Source organism: Heterocephalus glaber, unplaced genomic scaffold (genome assembly GCF_053883595.1).
Source record: "Heterocephalus glaber isolate CG9 unplaced genomic scaffold, H.glaber_assembly_v1.0 deba00001452, whole genome shotgun sequence".
In the NCBI taxonomy this organism is placed as follows: domain Eukaryota; kingdom Metazoa; phylum Chordata; class Mammalia; order Rodentia; family Bathyergidae; genus Heterocephalus; species Heterocephalus glaber.
The window spans coordinates 3,820,150-3,837,817 of record NW_028258302.1 but is presented as its reverse complement, the minus strand read 5'-3'; the positions used below and the strand labels follow the sequence as shown (position 1 = coordinate 3,837,817).

The 17,668-nt window shown below is 39.5% G+C and overlaps 1 protein-coding gene across 8 annotated transcripts in view; it reads left to right on the top strand.

The window, feature by feature from the left end:
• The window catches only part of Zmpste24 (zinc metallopeptidase STE24), a 53,761-nt gene extending 38,918 nt beyond the window's left edge, over nt 1-14,843 (top strand). For all 8 annotated transcript variants that reach the window (XM_087215223.1, XM_021263408.2, XM_087215221.1 and 5 more), the window contains 3 exons: nt 8,113-8,217; nt 10,563-10,706; nt 13,366-14,843. In XM_087215223.1, the coding sequence (XP_087071349.1) occupies nt 8,113-8,217; nt 10,563-10,706; nt 13,366-13,590 (474 nt within the window). In that variant the 3' untranslated portion in view covers nt 13,591-14,843. The remainder of the gene's footprint in view (nt 1-8,112; nt 8,218-10,562; nt 10,707-13,365) is intronic.
• The last annotated feature ends 2,825 nt before the right edge of the window (nt 14,844-17,668 follow it).

Genomic DNA, 17,668 nt, shown 5'->3' with positions numbered 1-17,668 from the left:
TATAGGGTGGGTTACATTATAGTTAAACCTAGATATTAGCTAGTGATCAGCTAGTGATCTACTAATTTCAAGCAGTGTAATGAAAATATCTATGAAGACAGTTTTCTTTGACTACAAAAATAATTGGCTTGGGCTGGGGATTCAGTGGTTTCACTACCTGCTGCGCAAGTACAAGGACCCAAGTTCGATCCCCAGTACCAAAAAACAAACAAACAAACAAACAACATAATAATTGGCTGGTCATTGGTAGTGTGTTGAATGGGATTTGATTTCTTATGCTGGCTTCTTGAAGAGGTTGCTTTATTTCATTAACTATAAATATTTTAGCATCTACATGCAAGTTATATGATAGATACATTAGATGTAGCCCACACTAATGAGCAAATGCCCATGTTTTAGGTATAGTGTAGTAAATATGGTAAGTGCCTGAAATAGTGTAGCTTTTGGAAATTCAAGTACTGATACAGATTTAATAGTCAAATAGGTTTCTTTTTTTTTTGTAGTACAGTATATCTCTTTATTTCAAATAAGTTTCTTAGAAGATGTATGAACTAGGCAGAAGTTTGGCTTGGGGATAGGATTTTTGGGATGAAGATAAGGAATGAATAAAGCCAGGGAGACAAAATAATTCCTGCTCTGAAATTAGTGATTAAATGGATTTGCAAAAAAAAAATTAAAAAAAAACAACAAAAAAAAATGGATTTGCACACATGGGAATAGGAAGGTAGGCCAGGTCCAGTTTGTAGAATACATTTTCCTAAAGACATAAAGTGGTTGTTTCCAGTGGCCTGGAGGGTTGAGATCGATTTGGGTAAAAGCAGTTCTTGTTTTCAGAAGACTGAGCAAAGATTGTAGGCAGGGAGACTTCCAGGGCCTCAAGCAGAAAATAATGAGGGCTTACACTAGAATTCGAGGTCAGAATAAGTGCAAAAATCATTATTAAGGATGTATTATTTTAAAGTACTTGGTGATTGATGTTAGGGAAGTTAAGAGATGACAAGAGTGACTCAACAACAATTAACTTTCCACTCCGTAGAAAGTATTGCTTTCCATTGTGTGTACCACTGATGAGATGATTTTATGTAGCCTGACAGTATTTTAAATTTGAATAGTTACATGTCTATTAACATACATAAGGAAAAAGATGAAATTAGCATATCAAACATGATTTCACATACATTATTATTTGGAATGCTTTAAAAAGTGAATTTATGCCAGGTGTACTGGCACTTGCTTGTAATCCCAGTATTCCAGAGGCTGAGGCAGGCGGATCACTGCCAGTTCAAGGCCCACCTGAACTATATACTTAAACCCTGTTTCAAAAACAAGATAAAGGGCTGGGGATTTAGGTCAGTGGTTCCGCTACATGCCCTGCAAGCGCAAGGACCTGAATTCAATCCCCGGTACCAAAAAAAAAAAAAAAAAAGTCAGCGAAAACAAGATAAAGGGGCAGGGGATTTGGCCCAATGGTGCCACTCCTGCCTTGCAAGCACAAGGTCCTGAGTTCAATGCCTGGTACTAAAAAATAAATAAATTTACTTAAAGGTATTAAGGCTGGGTGTAGTGGTGTATGTTATAATCCCAGCCACTCAGAGACCTGAAGCAGGAAAATCACAATTTTGAGGCCAGCTCGGACAACTTAGCAAGGCCCTATCTCAAAATAAAGGGCTGGAGATATAGCTCAATAGTAGGGTACTTCTCCAACATGTGTGAGGTTCTAGGTTTGATCCAGAGCAGAGAGGGATGGGGTGGGGTGGCAGAGAGAGGATGGAATTAATAAGTGAAAAGTACACAAATGTGACAAGTTTAAGAATCTGATTTATTTAGCACCTGCTACTGATGGCCTACTATGTACAATGCAGTGGGGGATACAATGACAGTTTTTAGCCTGGATTATTAGAGAAGATGAAGCTCCCTCTCCCTTCCCCAGAGTTGGGGATAGAACCCAGGTTACACATGCTAGTCAGGTACCGGGGATCAAACTCGGGACCTTGCACTTGCGAGGCAGGTGGTGGCACCACTGAGCTAAATCCCTGGCCCAAGTACTATGAATTGAATACAGGGCCTCATGCTAGCCACTGAGCTACATCCCCAGTCCTGTTTTTTGGGGGCACGATCTCACTGTGTAGATCATTTTGGCTTCAAACTCACTTTAGCCCAGGATGGCCTCAAACTCATGATCCTCCTGCCCTGGCTTTTTAAAGTTTTATTTTGAGGCTGAGTCTTGTTTAGTTGCTCAGGCTGAACTTGAACTTGCCATTCTCCAGCTTTAGGTTCCCATGTAGCTGAGATTATAGGCATATATCACCACACCTGGCCCAAGCATTTTATTTTTAACAAGTTTAAAGAAGGAAATTTGGACATAAAAACAGTTGATGTATTATGTACATGTACCAACTCCCCATGATGAATGTAGTCATTATGTATTACAAACATGAACTAATAAACATTTTTTTTAAAAAAAGAAGAAAATTGGGCCAGGGATTTAGCTCAGTGGTGGCGCCACCTGCCTCACAAGTGCAAGGTCCTGAGTTCGATCCCCGGTACCAAAAAAAAAAAAAGAAAACTAAAATTATCTAGAATCTCCCCTCTTAGGAGAGGGTAACTACTACTTAGGAGTAAGTAATTATTATTAACATTTTGATGAATGTCTCTATCCTGGCTATTCTAAGAGATACCTGGGAAATTTACTCTGAAATTTTACCCTTCAGAAGACAAATAGAATAATGCAATTTACGCCACCTGCCCTGCAAGCGCAAGGACCTGAGTTCGATCCCCGGTACCAAAAAAAAAAAAAAAAAAAAAAAGAATAATGCAATTTAAAGAAATGTATAAAAGCTACCCTTTTGTATAAGAAAGCAAATATTTTCCCAGCAAGTGCTAGTTATGTGGAAGTCCAGCTGTTAACTATAATAGAAAGGAAGCAAACTCCATAGAGAAGCAGGCTTTACCCATCTAATTACCTATTGTTTACCAGCAAGGCATTGTCATTTCTCAGCTTCCTTTCCTTCATCTCTAAAATACTGATTATATATATATATATATATATATATTTTTTTTTTTTTTTTTTTTTAATTTTTTTTTTTTTTGTACTGGGTATTGAACTTGGGTCCTTGCGCTTGCGCAGCAGGTGGCAAAACCACTGAGCTAAATCCCCGGCCCCCTGATAATATTTTTTATCTTGCCTTGCTTGGTGTTATGAGGTCAAATGAGGCAGTATATGAATTTTATATAACAGAAATTGCTATAAAGGAAATACAAGGGTACTCATTTCTGTTCTTTCATGTAAAATTAGTGGGAGAAAAAGAAAATCCAGTTCAGTTTAAGACTGAATCAGTAAGTTTTCTTTCTGTGCAGTGACCCTTATGAAGCTATCTTTGTTCTAAATCAGCATAACTTTGACTGTGACTCCCATGTTGTCTAAACCCAGGCATCAAACCAAGAGATAAAAACCTATACTGAGCTAAGATTGATTATTTTATAAAAGAACTCATAATCCTGTTATAAAGAATCAACTTGTCAAAACAGGCCTTTTTGTTGTGAGAGAAAGAAAAGTTTATTCCAGTTAACAGGGACTAAAATCAGGAGATTCTAGCAGCTAGCTGGGAAAAGCCATCCATGAATGGATGGGCTGACATTGGGAGAGAGAGAGCAGCTAGCTGGGAGATATTTCATCCTTGAGTGGATGGGGTCACACTAGGAGAGAGAGATATTAGCAACTAACTGGGGAAAGAATTAGGCTTATGTAGGTATTGAAGGGGCTAAGGAATCTGGGATAAAATGTTTATGACTTGGATGCCCAAGGGTGGCCTGCTCAGGTGTGTAGACAGTTACTGGACTTTTTGGCACCAGGGGGGCTGTATACTTTGTTTTGAGTTCATTTGGCCTATTTACTGAGAAGCTGCTGCTGTTTGCTGAAAGCAGCCTGTTTGCTTTGTTCTGTTTGTTTAGGCCAGGCCTGACAAATTCATACTGCAAAAACAGGTGACTGGTAAAAAAACAGGAGCCTAAGGACTAGGTATGTATATATATTTTGGCTAAGAACCTGGGCATGGTGGCACACACCTGTGATCCCAGCACTGCAGGATACTGAGGCAGGAGGATTGTAAGTTTGAGCTCAGCTTAGGTACCTTAGAGGGACCCTTTCTCAAAATTAAAAATTAAAAAAGGGCTGGAGATGTAGCTCAGTGCACGGGTCATGGGTTCAATCCCCAGTACCCTCCTCCAAAAAGGCTAATAATGCCTGCTTTATAGTAGTGAAGATTATTGAACCGTATCTAAAATGTCTGATATATAGTGCCTGATATATAGGTCATTAGTAAGTAGAAGCTGTTATCATTGTTATTTTTTTTTTTGTATTAAATTCTTTTATTGGTACATTGTAGGTATACAACACAATTACATTTCTCATTGGGGTCATTGTTATTTTTAACCAAGCACATTAGCTATAATTTTGCTTTGCTTGTCAGAAAATATCAAAAACAAAAATCAGTCCTGAAAAACAATGAGTACCTTAGTAGATATATTTTTAGTCTTTCTAATTATCATTCATTCTCTTCTTTTTGGATATATGGATTGCTTCCAGATTTTTGCTATTAAAATTTTCCTTCCATGAGTATCCTGGTATGTGTATAAATCTTCATTTGTACTCTTAATTTTCCTCATAGAGTAGATGTCTATTAATAGGTGCTCTAATTGCTCCTTAATGGCCATTTCCTGAGGGTACAGGTACCTGTGTGTCTCTTAACCATTTAAGGAAGGAGGTTAGTTATGTGAGTCTTTTCTTTCTCTGCCAAATGTACTTTGTTCAAAACTTTAAAATTTAAAAGGAAAAGAGATTGTAATTGTCAATACTATCTTGCAATTTTATTTTATTTTTTTGTGGTACTGGAGATCGAACTCAGGACCTTGTGCTTTCAAGGCAGGAGAGGTGTGCCACTGAGCTACATCCCCGGCCCACTATCTTGCAAATTTATATGTATGTCCCTCTTTCTTATACATATGAACCTCCTTGCTCCCTTCCCTCTAAATGGTTATTTTCCTTAAACATGGTGAAAGGAAAAGTAATAAAATATCAAGATTCCAGTAAATCTTGTGTTCCCATTAGGTTGTTCTATTTTTCCTGTTTATTTATTTGAGACAGTGTCTTGCTATGTAGTTCAGGCTGCTCTTGAACTCATTATGTAGACTAGGCTGGCCCTTGAACTTGTGGTGACCTTCTTGCCTCAGCCTCTGGAGTGTTGGGATTACAGGTGTGTGCCACCACGCCTGGCTGTATGTCTTATTTTTCTAAGCTGTACAAAACAAAATTGATTCCGTATTCATCTTTTTCTTCTTTTAGAAAAATTCACCCTTTTGAGTAGTTGAATTTTATTTCCAAACTGTTAGCCTTCGTTTTCTAGGATATAGTTTCTATTGATTATTGTCAGGTACTACATATATCTAGTAGGTCAAACTTATATTAATATTTTCTTGATGTTTCAATTTTTTTCTTTTGTTTGTTGTCTTAAAGGTTCTAGTGCTGAGCTGCACTACAGCCCTTTTTTATTTTGTGTTGAGACAATCTTGCTGAGTTGCCCATGTTGGCCTCAAACTTGCTGTCTTCCTGCCTCAGCAAACCCAGTAGCTGGGATAGGCTGTACCACCAAGCCTGACTGTAACATTCTTTAATAATGCTTTTTCCCTTTAAGTTGAGTTTATTAGTACAGCTAATATTAGTAATATTAGTACAGCTTTTTTTTTTTTCTGGTACCAGGGATCAAACTCAGGACCTTGTGCTTGCAAGGCGGGTGTGTTGCCATTGAGCTAAATCCCCAGCCCCACTACCTCATCTTTCTAATGGTTAATATTTGCTGGATGTCATCCTTTTTCTTTAAAAAAATTTACTTAGGTAAAATTCATGTAAGATTTTTAGTTATGTGTGTGTCCTTAATTTCTAAACCATTATCTAATTTATCTTTTTTAGTTTTAACTTTATTTTTCTTATATTTTTGTTTTGGGGTTTGTTTTTGTTTTTGGTTTTGGTTTTGTTTTGGTACTGGGAATCGAACTCCCTTGTGCTTGTGGCAGAACCACTGAGCTAAATCCCCAGCCCTATTAGATTTAAATTTTTTTTTTTTTGGTACTGGGGATTGAACTCAGGACCTTGTGCTTATGAGGCAGGCACAGTGCCACTGAGCTAAACCCCCGGCCCTTTTTTTTGAGACAAAGTCTCCCTATGTAGTTCAGGCTGCCCTTGAACTCAGGGCGATCCTCCTGCTTCAGCCTCCCAAGTGCTGGGATTACAGACATACACCAACATGCCCAGGGCTGTTTGTAACTCAAGATGGTCAACTGAAGGCTCAGGTTCCTCTACACAGCCTTCAATGTCTCTCTCCTATATACAGGCAGATCTGTGTCCTTAGAGAGACATTGGCCCAGGATTTCTCTATTAACCCCACACAAGAAAGATTGTTGTAATATTCTTTCCAGAACTCTTTAAGAGTTAAATCTGTATCTGTGACCATCTGGAAGCACAAGCAGCCAGCATTCGGGTCATAACTCAAGACTTTGTTCATAAGTTAAAACTAAAATTCCAGTTGTAACCCAAGTTGTTCATATGTCAAGCTGATTGTAACTCGAGAGTCCACTGTAATTTGAAAAATAGATATCTAATAGTTTTACATTATTATAGTCTAACCATATAGAAATAACTATTAATACTTTGTTACACTTTGTTAGTTTTTTTCCCACTTGAGAACATCTTTGAAAACATTTCTAACAAATGTACAAGTTATGATTGAAAAATACAGTGAATGTTTAAGTTTTTAAAATGTATCACAGTAAAAGACACATTGCCATTAATCCCCCCAAAAATACTCCCTTTTCCTTCAAACACACTTATCCCATCATCCTTGCCATTTTCTAAAGCAATTTTGGAAGTCCTCTTTCGTGGGTGACTTTAGTTGTACTGTCATGGCTGTCATGATATCCTGAATTGATTCAAAATATTTACCTTTTGTGGCCATTGTTGACTTTGGAGAAGAGCCAGAAGTCATACAGTGTCAGATCCAGTGAATAAGGATGAGGACACACTGTAGTGTTTTTTGAGCCTGCTTTTCTGTTGGATGGCACATAGCACCAGCATTCACCATATTTTTTAATCACATCTTGTAAAAACACTCATGAAAGGGGACTTCAGAACTGCTTTGAAAAGTGGCAAGCAAATGGGATAAATGTGTTTGAAGTGACAGGGAGTATTTTGAGGGAGATTAATGGCAATATCTTTTACTGTAATAATTTTTAAATTAAAGATTCAGGTATATTTTGATCACATCTGTATAATTGGGTTTTTTTCTCTTTTTTTCGGTACCAGGGATCAAACTCGGGACCTCATGTTTGTGAGGCAGGCAGTGGAACCACTCAGCTAAATCCCTGGCCCAACCTCTGTATAATTGTAATTTGATTGTATATATCACGAGCAATTCCCTATGTCAGAATACAACCTTTGAAAACAAAATTTCTAATGGGTTTATAATATGGCCAGTTGCTTAAATAAAACAGTGCCATTGGCATATGTCTTTTGGAGATTTTTTTGTTTGTCAGTAATTTAAAATCATTATAAAGAAAAGTATGAGCTGTCAAAAAAAAATTCTAGGGCCAGGGATTTAGCTCAGTGGTGCCGAGCCTGCCTCGCAAGCACAAGGTCCTGAGTTTGATCCCCGGTACTGAAAAAAAAAAAAATTCTAAAGAGTTTATAATACGGTCTTCATATGATTTTATTGATTTGATTATTGATAAAAATTTACATGTTTTCCTTTTTTTTCCTGAATCTAAATTACTCTAGACCAGTGATGAACCTTTTAGAGCTTTCAGTGATAACAAACAGCCCACTGTGGTACACATGGCATAGTTTCACCACCACTGCTATAGACTATAATCTTAGCAAAGTCAGGGAATATCTATCTGGTGGGTGATTGTATCTTCATTGCTTAACCCATGTTTCACGTGGAATGGTGGTTTAGGGACTCTTTTGTTAAGCACAAAAGTCTATGAAGAGATATTATTAAACTAGAAGGTACAAGCTTTTTGCAGATTGTTGATAATTTAATTTCCTTTTACTCTTTGATTCAGATTAAGAAACAAGGATGTAAAAATGAGGAGGTGCTTGCTGTACTAGGCCATGAACTGGGCCACTGGAAGTTGGGACACACAGTCAAAAATATTATTATTAGCCAGGTAAGTTTGGAGTGACAATTATTTATTTTTACAGCATTGTGGTCAATTTAGAAGTATGGCAGGCACAAGAGGTCATATACTGGAGAGGTTAAGACAGACTTGAGCCCAGGGTGGCAGCACATTCCTGTAATCCTAGCTTTTCAGGAGGCTGAGGCAGGAGGATAACAAGTTCAAGCCCAGGCTGGGTAATGTAACAAGACTCTGTCTCAAAATTTAAAAAAAAAAAAGAGTCTTGGAATATAGCTTAGTATGAAGGGCCTGGGTTCAATCCTTAGTACCATAAAAACATAAATAAATTAATGGGTTGGGAGTGTAGCTCAGTCATAGAACATCCCCGGGTTCAATCCCAGGTACCACAAAAATGGACAAACTTCATAGCCAGGTTTCCTGCAGAGACTCCCATTGAGGCTCCCTGCCTTAATTCCCTCTGTGACCTCAGGCAAGTTCCTTAACTTCTCTCAGCCATTCTTCCTTCACTGAATGATGATACCTCATAGGACTAAGAATTAAATGAGTCATACTGTACTGAGTTTGGAGGTGTGCCTGGCATGAGGTAACTATTATATGAATGCTTATTGTTTTCAGCATCATTGTCACCACATTCAGAGTTGCTCAGATGTAAGAGCTGTGACAATCAAAAGGAGCAAGCATGGATAAATTGGATATTAAATGCTTGCCGCCCCCCCCCCCAGAGCTGAGTATAAAACCCAGGCCCTTAGGCGCACTAAACAAACGCTGTACCACTGAGCTACACTCCCAGCCTTTAACATACTTTTTAATAATTTTTTTCTCATTTCAAAGTAATTTCACTGTTATCATTGAAAGCTCTAAAAGATTTATTGTCACTGCTCTAGTTTGTTCCAAAGCCCTCATCCATCTGTCCGTAAATCACTGTATGTCCTTAGCTCAGGCCCTGTCTCTGTCACTGAGTGGACAGTGAGACAGTCTACTTAAAGTTGCCCTGGCTGAGAGTGCTTCCCTTACTGCCTTCCAAGGTGGCATGTTGTATTGTTGTGTGTATAACAGGCTCCAGTGTTTTCCTTTCCTCAATTGAGTGACTAGGGCACTCCCCATGAGGAAAGATTGATTGAGGGGTAAAACAGCATCAGGAATCCCCATATTAGAGTAGGAACCCCTGCTTGTTAGCTTACTCCTGCCTTCTGCTTTGCTTCATTTACACACCTTTGTGTATACATTCACTTGGTGATGGATGCCCTGGGCATACCAGTTTCTGGCCAGGTGGTTCCACATAGCATCAAGCTCAGGAGGAGCAACTCAGATATCCCATGGTCAGCAATTCAGTCTCAAGCTAGGAACGCCCAGTAGCAACCCAAATGTTATTTTCAAAAGTTACTTGATAGGGCCGGGGATTTAGCTCAGTGGTTTCACTGCCTGCGGAGCAAGCACAAGGACCTGAGTTCGATCCCCGGTACCAAAAAAAAAAAAAAGTTACTTGATAAAAATAGACAAACTATACATCTGGGTATCTTCATTGTGAGTTTTCTGTTGGAGCTTGTCACATGGACCCACTGTGTGACTGGGGCTGAGTCGCAGAGGCTGGACCCCTGGTGAGCTTCTTTCTTTCTCAGTCCTGTGCTAAGAGTAGTGTCTAGATTAACTTGGTAAATGGCTTGGAGGATTGCACTTAATTGTGTTATGTGTGATCTCCAAGTTTCTGACTTGCTAAAAGAATGGCATTTGGTCCAGGGATTTAGCTCAGTGGTTCCGGTGTCTGCCTCACAAATGCAAGGTCCCAAATTTGATCCCCGGTAACAAAACAAAACAAAAAGAATGGTATTCATTCTCCATGTTTACTTGAAGAAGTTTCTGGTCTGGTAAATGCTTTCAATTTTTTTCCCCCTTTCTTGTGTATTGGTAAGGATTGGGGTTTTTTTCTTTAATCTTTCTAACTATTCCATACATCTCCAGTAGTCCTAAAGAGGACTCAAGGGAAACCTGCTGCTTTGGAGCCTCACATTATGGTTGGGTCAGAAGCCTTGTGTCTGATTGTGGTCTTATGAAACAAATCCAGAATCATTCTAGCTCTTTAACTTTGGAAAGAAAATATCCCATTGCTATTGATTACATCAGACCTTCGGTTATAAGAGATCAACTGAAGCCTCCCATTGTAGAAAACATTTAACATTGATATTTAAACATTATGGAAATTTTATTTTCCCTTTGGAAAAAAAGGAAACTATACAACTACCTAAATAATTTTTGCTATGTTCACACTAATATCTTACTTAAAATTCCACTGTGATTTCCTGTTGTGCTTTTTTGGTGCTACTTATCCCACAATGAAATGCTTAGCAACAACTAAAACTTCATGTCCTGTTTTCTAGATGAATTCTTTCCTATGTTTTTTCTTGTTTGCTGTATTAATTCGTCGAAAGGAGCTTTTTGCTGCATTTGGTTTTTATGATAGCCAACCTACTCTAATTGGACTATTGATCATCTTCCAGTTTATTTTTTCACCTTACAATGAGGTAATGTATAATCTTTGAAATTATCTCAAGTAACACTTTGCCTGTTGCAAATCTAAGCTCTTTAGGGTAGTATAAAAAGAAATCAACAAAGCTATACAGCCTTAACAAGTAGTTGAAATAGTCTTTTAGTCCCTTGATTGACAGGCCATAATGAAAAAGTAACAGGAAAATACAAGCACAAATAAATAATGCTTGCATGCTGTTGGGGTGGGGGGGGGTAGAGAATTAGACTTTTAGACTTAGGCGGTGAAAACCTTGATATTACACATACCTCAGAGATTTAGTAAATGGAGACTAACCCTTGAGATGCCACGTCCTAGGTGCCCTGTGCCATGTATTCACCAGTGCATGGGCAGAAGTCTTTTGTGTGAGGGGACAAAACCAATAATAATGGAGTATAAGTATGGCCAGATTAAGAGAGGCTGTATGACTGTATTCCTCTGATTGTTTTATGACCTCCTGCCTAAAATGGCTCAAATATCTCATCTTTATTTAGGTATTTTTGGAAGTGAACTCAACTACTGAATATAAGGGGAGTGGGGAAAAACACCTCTGAGCAATGCAAGCAGAGGTCACCAAGGATAATCAGCAGCAACACTCCCACCTTTACTTAGAGAAGACCAGCCTGTTCAGTTGGAGTCTAGCAGCTATTACTTAATGAGCTCAGTTACCTGACTTCCCAGTCCACTATAAGGCAGTTAAAGAAGAAAACTGGCCAGGTGTGGTGGTGCATGCCTGTAATCCAGCACTCGGGAAGCTGAAGCAGGAGGATTGCTGAAAGTTTGAGGCCAGCCTGAGCTACATAGTGAGTTCAGAGCTAGCCTAGACTACATAGTGAGACCCTGTCTCAAATAAAGAAGAAGAAGAAGAAAACTGAACAGACTGTCATGGGAAATCACACTGATAGTAGTGACAATCATCAGCTCAACAAGGGAAGAAACAAAAAAAATTATCTAAGTCAGGTATGGGGGCACTTGCTTACCAGTATAATCCTAGCATTCAGGAAGCTGAGGCAGTAAGATCAAGAGTTTGAGGCCAGCCTGAACTAAGTGGTGCAGCTCTGTCTCAAAAAAGCATAAATTAAACCCAGGCATAGTGGTATATGCCTGTAATCCCAGCTACTCAGGATGCTGAAACAGAAGGATTACAAGTTCAAGGCCAGCCAAGGCAATTTATCAAGACCCTGTCTCAAAATAAAAAAGGGCTACAGAAGTAACCAACCACTCTATCATCTTCCAGCTACATAGGATCATAAACGGGTGCCATCATGCCCAGCTCAGTTAATGATTCTGCTCCAAAAAGTATATCAAGATTTGAAAGGAAATTTCAGACAAAATTAGAAAGTATTTAGGGGATTCCCAGACTATTTTGAAACTCTGCTACTGACATATTAATAGCTGCTTTTTTTTTAACCTTTCTAAAATTTTTTATGTTGAAATATTTCAAGTACCTGAAGTACTTCAGTTTATAGAGAAGTTTGTCCCCTCAGAACTTATATTTTCTTTCTCCTCCCTCCTTTTTTCCCTCCCTCTCTCCTTTTTCTCTTTCTCCCATCCTTCCCTTCTTTTCTGGTTTCTTCCTTCCCTCCTTCCCTCCCTCCTTCCTTCCACCAGATATGGAAACCAGGGCTTTTGCACCAAGCTACATCCTAGTCCTTTATAATTTTTTCTTATTTTGAGATAGAGTCTCAGTAAATCACTAAATTGGACTATCTGGGTGTGAACCCACGATTCTCCTGCTTCAGGCTCCCAGAGTGCTGGGTTACAGGCATGTGCTACAACACTTGGCAGGATTTATATTTTCAGATGGAAATTTCCATGTCATAATAGTCTTCATAAATTGTGTACTTATTCTGGTGATACTGTCATAGGTCAGAAAATTGAGTTTTGAGGCTATCGGGGCTGTGGCAGTTTTTTGGAATAGTCTCAGTGAAGACTGTCAGTCTCCTTTAGATATGGGTAGGTGATGAGAACCCAGGGCCTTGCACATGATGTGTGGACTCTGCCACTGAGCCTGCATTCCCAGCCCGAAGTCTGCATACAAATTACCAGGACTTCTGTCTGACTCTGGCAAGTCTGTGCATTGGCTTTGGAGTCCCTGAGAAGGGCAGCAGCACACCCAGCTGTGTGGCTTCCCGAAAGCTGTCTGATGTCTCTGAGCTTTATCTGCCTCAGCCTTAGAGCAGAAGTAAGAGATTGCTGGAGAACATATAAAATGCCTGCCTCAGTGTTTGGTGCATGCCAGAGTCTCAAAAACTACAATTTTTTTTTTTAAAGCCCTGCATTTAAAAAAAAACAAAAACAGGGTCTCACTCTGTAGTTCAGGCTAGCCTTGAACTCACTGTGTAGCCCAGCTACTCCTCAAACTCGCAGTGATCCTCTTGCCTCAGCCTCCAGAGTGCTAGAATTAAAGGCATGTGCCACCACGCCCAACTAAAAAATACTGCAGCTGTTTTAGTAAGGATGATATTCGTATTTATGTATCTGTTTCTGGTCTGTTTGCTTGTAGCACAAAAGGCTCAATTGATAATAATCACCCCACCCTAGTCCCCATTCACCTGCCTTTCTCTTATGCTGACCCACAGGCCTCAATAGTCAGCAGCTTTGGAGCCCTTCAGTAACAGCAGAGCCCACTAAAGCCCTTTGCTTTCCTTTTCCAGGTTCTTTCTTTCTGCCTCACAGTCCTGAGCCGCAGATTTGAGTTTCAAGCTGATGCATTTGCCAAGAAACTTGGAAAGGCTGAAGACTTATATTCTGCTTTGATCAAACTAAACAAAGATAATTTGGGATTCCCTGTCTCTGACTGGCTGTTTTCAATGTGGCATTATTCTCATCCTCCGCTATTAGAGAGACTTCAGGCTTTGAAAAATATGAAACAAGACTGAGATGCCCAGGGTCTGTGACCGAAGATATTTCTGATTATTTCCGTCCTGGCAGCATGTTTCTGCTCTTGATATTTTTTAACTTTTTTTTTTAAGAGAAAGAGAAACAATTAGGTACAGAAAAGCCCAGATTTAAATACATTTAATATCTCATTTCAAAAATGATTTTAGTAATCAGTTTCTTAAAACACTGGATATAATTTTGAAGCTTGATGTTTTTAAAGGCATAGTTTTATCTTTGGCATCTGATTTACCATCAGTTTATTTAAGAAAGTGGAGAACTTGTTTTATGTATTCACTCATATGGGTCTGCTTGTAAGGTGTGTGGGGTGCATGTACCTCCTCGGATCCTTTCTGCAAGGCGACAGTCCTGAATCACTGAGCTCACGGCTAGGTTGAAATTTGTTTTTACCTTCATCCTGTTGTGATGTAACTTGGCCAATCAGTGTTTTCAATGAGGAAGATAATGTTTGGTAAGGGTGGTGTTATTTAAATAAAGTTGTCAGAAGTATGCTCTGTTCTACCAAATTTCAAATCTTTTCTTTCCCTCTCTTGCTGCCCACTGATCAGGAATTTCTAATAGAGCTTTGAAATTAGAAATTACATGTAGGATGTTTTTAATCAATGATTTTTTAAAAAAATAAAATCTCAGTTTTTGCTTTTCCTTCCACCTTATAGGTATGGTCCCATTAGGGGTATATTAGCTTTTTTTCATTCATTCTCTTTTATTCAATAAATAGCGTATTCTTCCATTTAGCAGAAATTGCCATATTGAACAGGTTTTGTAATGTTAAAAGTGGCAGAATATGGAAAAAAAAGAAATTACATTTCAGGAGACATAAGGGACATACTAATGATTCTCTTAGAATATTACAGGAAAAATATAGTTTTCTATCTTTCAAGGACAGAAGAGTTGGTTTTTTATAATTTTTATCAATAGTCATAAGTACTATTGGGGCTGGTGCCATTTTTAAAAATTAATAATTCTTGATATGCAGATGTTTACTTTCAAAAAATTGTCATGAAAGATTCCTGCTTTTAAAAGCTGTATGTTTGACTGCTTCAAATCTGTCCACTTTCTGAATGAGAACTTATTTTGTGCCTAAGTCTCCCTTTCACTGATAACGTTTACTTTCTGGAGATTTACTCCAAAGTGGGATTAACTATGTACCTTTGGTATCTGGCTGTAAAGTCTTTTGCTCAGCTGACATTTGAGTGATGTCTTCACATGGAAATATAATAAAAATTAAAATCTAGTTTAGTATTGCATTGTTTATTTTCCTACAGCTAAAGTGGGGCAGCCCCTGTGGTTGTTATCCAGTGTCTTTTTCTTGTGACTTCAGGCTCTGAGAACTGCCTTCTCTTCCTTCTGTGCCTTTAAATGCAAAGTCCAGTTCTGCACAAGTAAAATATTAAAAATGGGCAATGTAGACTTGTGTACCTTGTCTTTAATTTGATGTCATTTGTGTGTCATGTATTCCCCACATGTGTAGAGTTTTTTTGGTACCGGGGATCAAACTCAGGACCTTGCGCTTGCAAGGCAGGAACCACTGAGCTAAATCCTTGCCCCCTCATTTGTGTTTTTTGTTTTTGTTTTTTCTGGTACCGGGGATCAAACTTGGGTCCTTCCGCTTTCGAGGCAGGAGGCGGAACCACTGAGCTAAATCCCCAGCCCCTACATGTGTGTTTTTTAACCCTAGAAGAATGGGATGCTAGTATATGAAGAGTCAGCCGTATGAAGAAATAGCCCTAATGCTGAATGGCGTCAACACTGTCCCCAGCCCTCACAGAGTCCTCTTCATGACTTCCTCCCTCCATTGACAGTGGTTCTTGCTGATGTTTGCTGAGAAGATTCACTTGGAGTCATTCCTTCTCCATTTTTTAATTTCAAATTATCTCAGCCTGCCTGGTGTGCTCCAGTTGCCTCTGGTCTTCCTGACTTACAAGTATGGCCGCAGTTATTAGCTTTTTTTTTTTTTTTTGGTACCAGGGATCAAACTCGGGACCTTGTGTTTTTGAGGCAGGTGCCAGAACCACTGAGCTAAATCCCCGGCCCAGATATTAGCTTTTTAATGTGACTGCCCTAGTCACCCTCAGTGTCCAGGTGGCAGAGGCACAGGGAGGGTAAAAGAAGACTGGTGGGGTCCTGAGATACTGGCCAATCGGGGAAAGAAGAGAGAAGCCAACCAAGGAAGGAAAGAGTGGCACTCTGCACTCTAAGACTTGGCAGACAGGTACAACCAGGGTTGAGTAGCTCAGATCTTGTGTGAAGAGGCATGACTCTGGCAAGGTTGATCTCTGATTCCAAGGTGGAGTCTGCGCTGTGTCTATGTACTGCCTTTATCTGAGTTGACCCATTGCTGAAATCTAAGAGCTGCTAGTAAATGCTGAAGTAAATTGATTTTAGTACCACTGATGTCTCAGCTTTCTCCTTATACTTTATATGCTCACCATTACTGCCTATCCTTTGTGTAGATGGTCTTTTCCATCAATGTTTTGCATACTTTTGTACATATATCCTTTAGCTTTTGACTTTAGCTTTTGTTTTGAGTATTCTATCACTAGCAGGAAACTTACTAAATAGCAATTGAAGGCCTCCTGAAGTTCTGTCTTCAGAGGCTGTACAAAGAAAATTACCAAGAACTTGTAATCTAAAATTTGTATCTAAATTTGTAACAAAAAACTTGGGGGGGGGGGTGCTGGGCATTGAACCCAGGGCCTCATGCATCTAGGCAAGCACTCTACTACTGACCGATATCCCCAGCTCAGCAAAAAACTTGATTTAAAACCACAATTGGGTTGGGGATATAGCCCAATGGTACAGTATTTGCCTGGCCCTGGATTTGATTCCAGTACTGCAAATAATACACCCGCAATGACGTGAGCAAGTAACTTGAAAGCATGTGTGGGTCAGGCCAAGTATAGTCTGTTTGTAAAGCAAAAATAATACATTCTGGAATATTCAGACAACATGGCCAGGCGAATCTTGGGCTCTTCTTTTATCTAAGAAGCTTTCCAGACTGCTTACACCTGGTTAGGAGACAACTGCCCTGCCTTCAGTCAGAGCCCTCTGACTCTAGATGATAGTGACAGGTAAGCCACAGCAGGCTTTCTGACCACGATGCGAAAATACTAGTATTTGTCTTGAGGCTTTCAAGAGACATCACATTCATGTAACTTTCATTATAGTATATTATAATAATTGCTTTATTTTATTAGTAGTAATTGTTAACCTCTTACTGTGTCTAATTTATAGCCTAATCTTTTTTTTTTTCCCTTTTGTACCGGGGATCGAACTCAGGACCTTGTGGTTGCGAGGCAGGTGGTGGAACCACTGAGCTGAATCCCTGGCCCACTGTGCCTAATTTATAAGGTAAATTTTAGAGAAAAAAACTATTAATAGGACTTGCCTGAGCAGGTGTCATGGAAGCGCAAGTGTAAAGGCCTTGATGCGGGAGCCAGCTTGGTGTTGAAGAAACACCAAAGACCAGAGAGTCTGGGATGCTGTGTGCAAGAGGGGAGGAGTGGGAGGTAAAGTTGGGAGAGAGCAGATTTTGTAGGGCTTTGTGGGCCATGTTAAGAATTCAAGCCTTAGGGCCGGGGATTTAGCTCAGTGGTTCTGATGCCTGCCTCGCAAGCACAAGGTCCCAAGTTCAATCCCCAGTACCAAAAAACAAACGAAAGAATTCAAGCCTTACTTGGGTGTGGTGAGAAGCCATGGAAGGTTTGGAGTCAAAAGCTGACATGATCTGACTGAATTTAGCAGACTCATTCTGGCTTCTATATTAGGAACAAAGGGACTCGTTGGTAGGTCTTCTCTGCTTTTGGCAAGAAGTCCTGGTGCTAGGCTACAGTGGTGGTCAGGGGTCAGGCTGTATCCTGGAGGAGCGGTGTTGAACTCTGGAAGGGGCTGGGCTGTCTTGCTGCAATGTCCTTTCTGTTAAGCTTCCCTAAATCCTCCTTTTCCTAAGTGCAAACAGGAGAGTTGACTTCCTACTTCATTAATGTCGCACTAGATTTTTTTGGCCTTTCAAGATTTGGTTGTCGAGGGCCCAGTCCCTATTCTCGGCAGTGGGAAGAA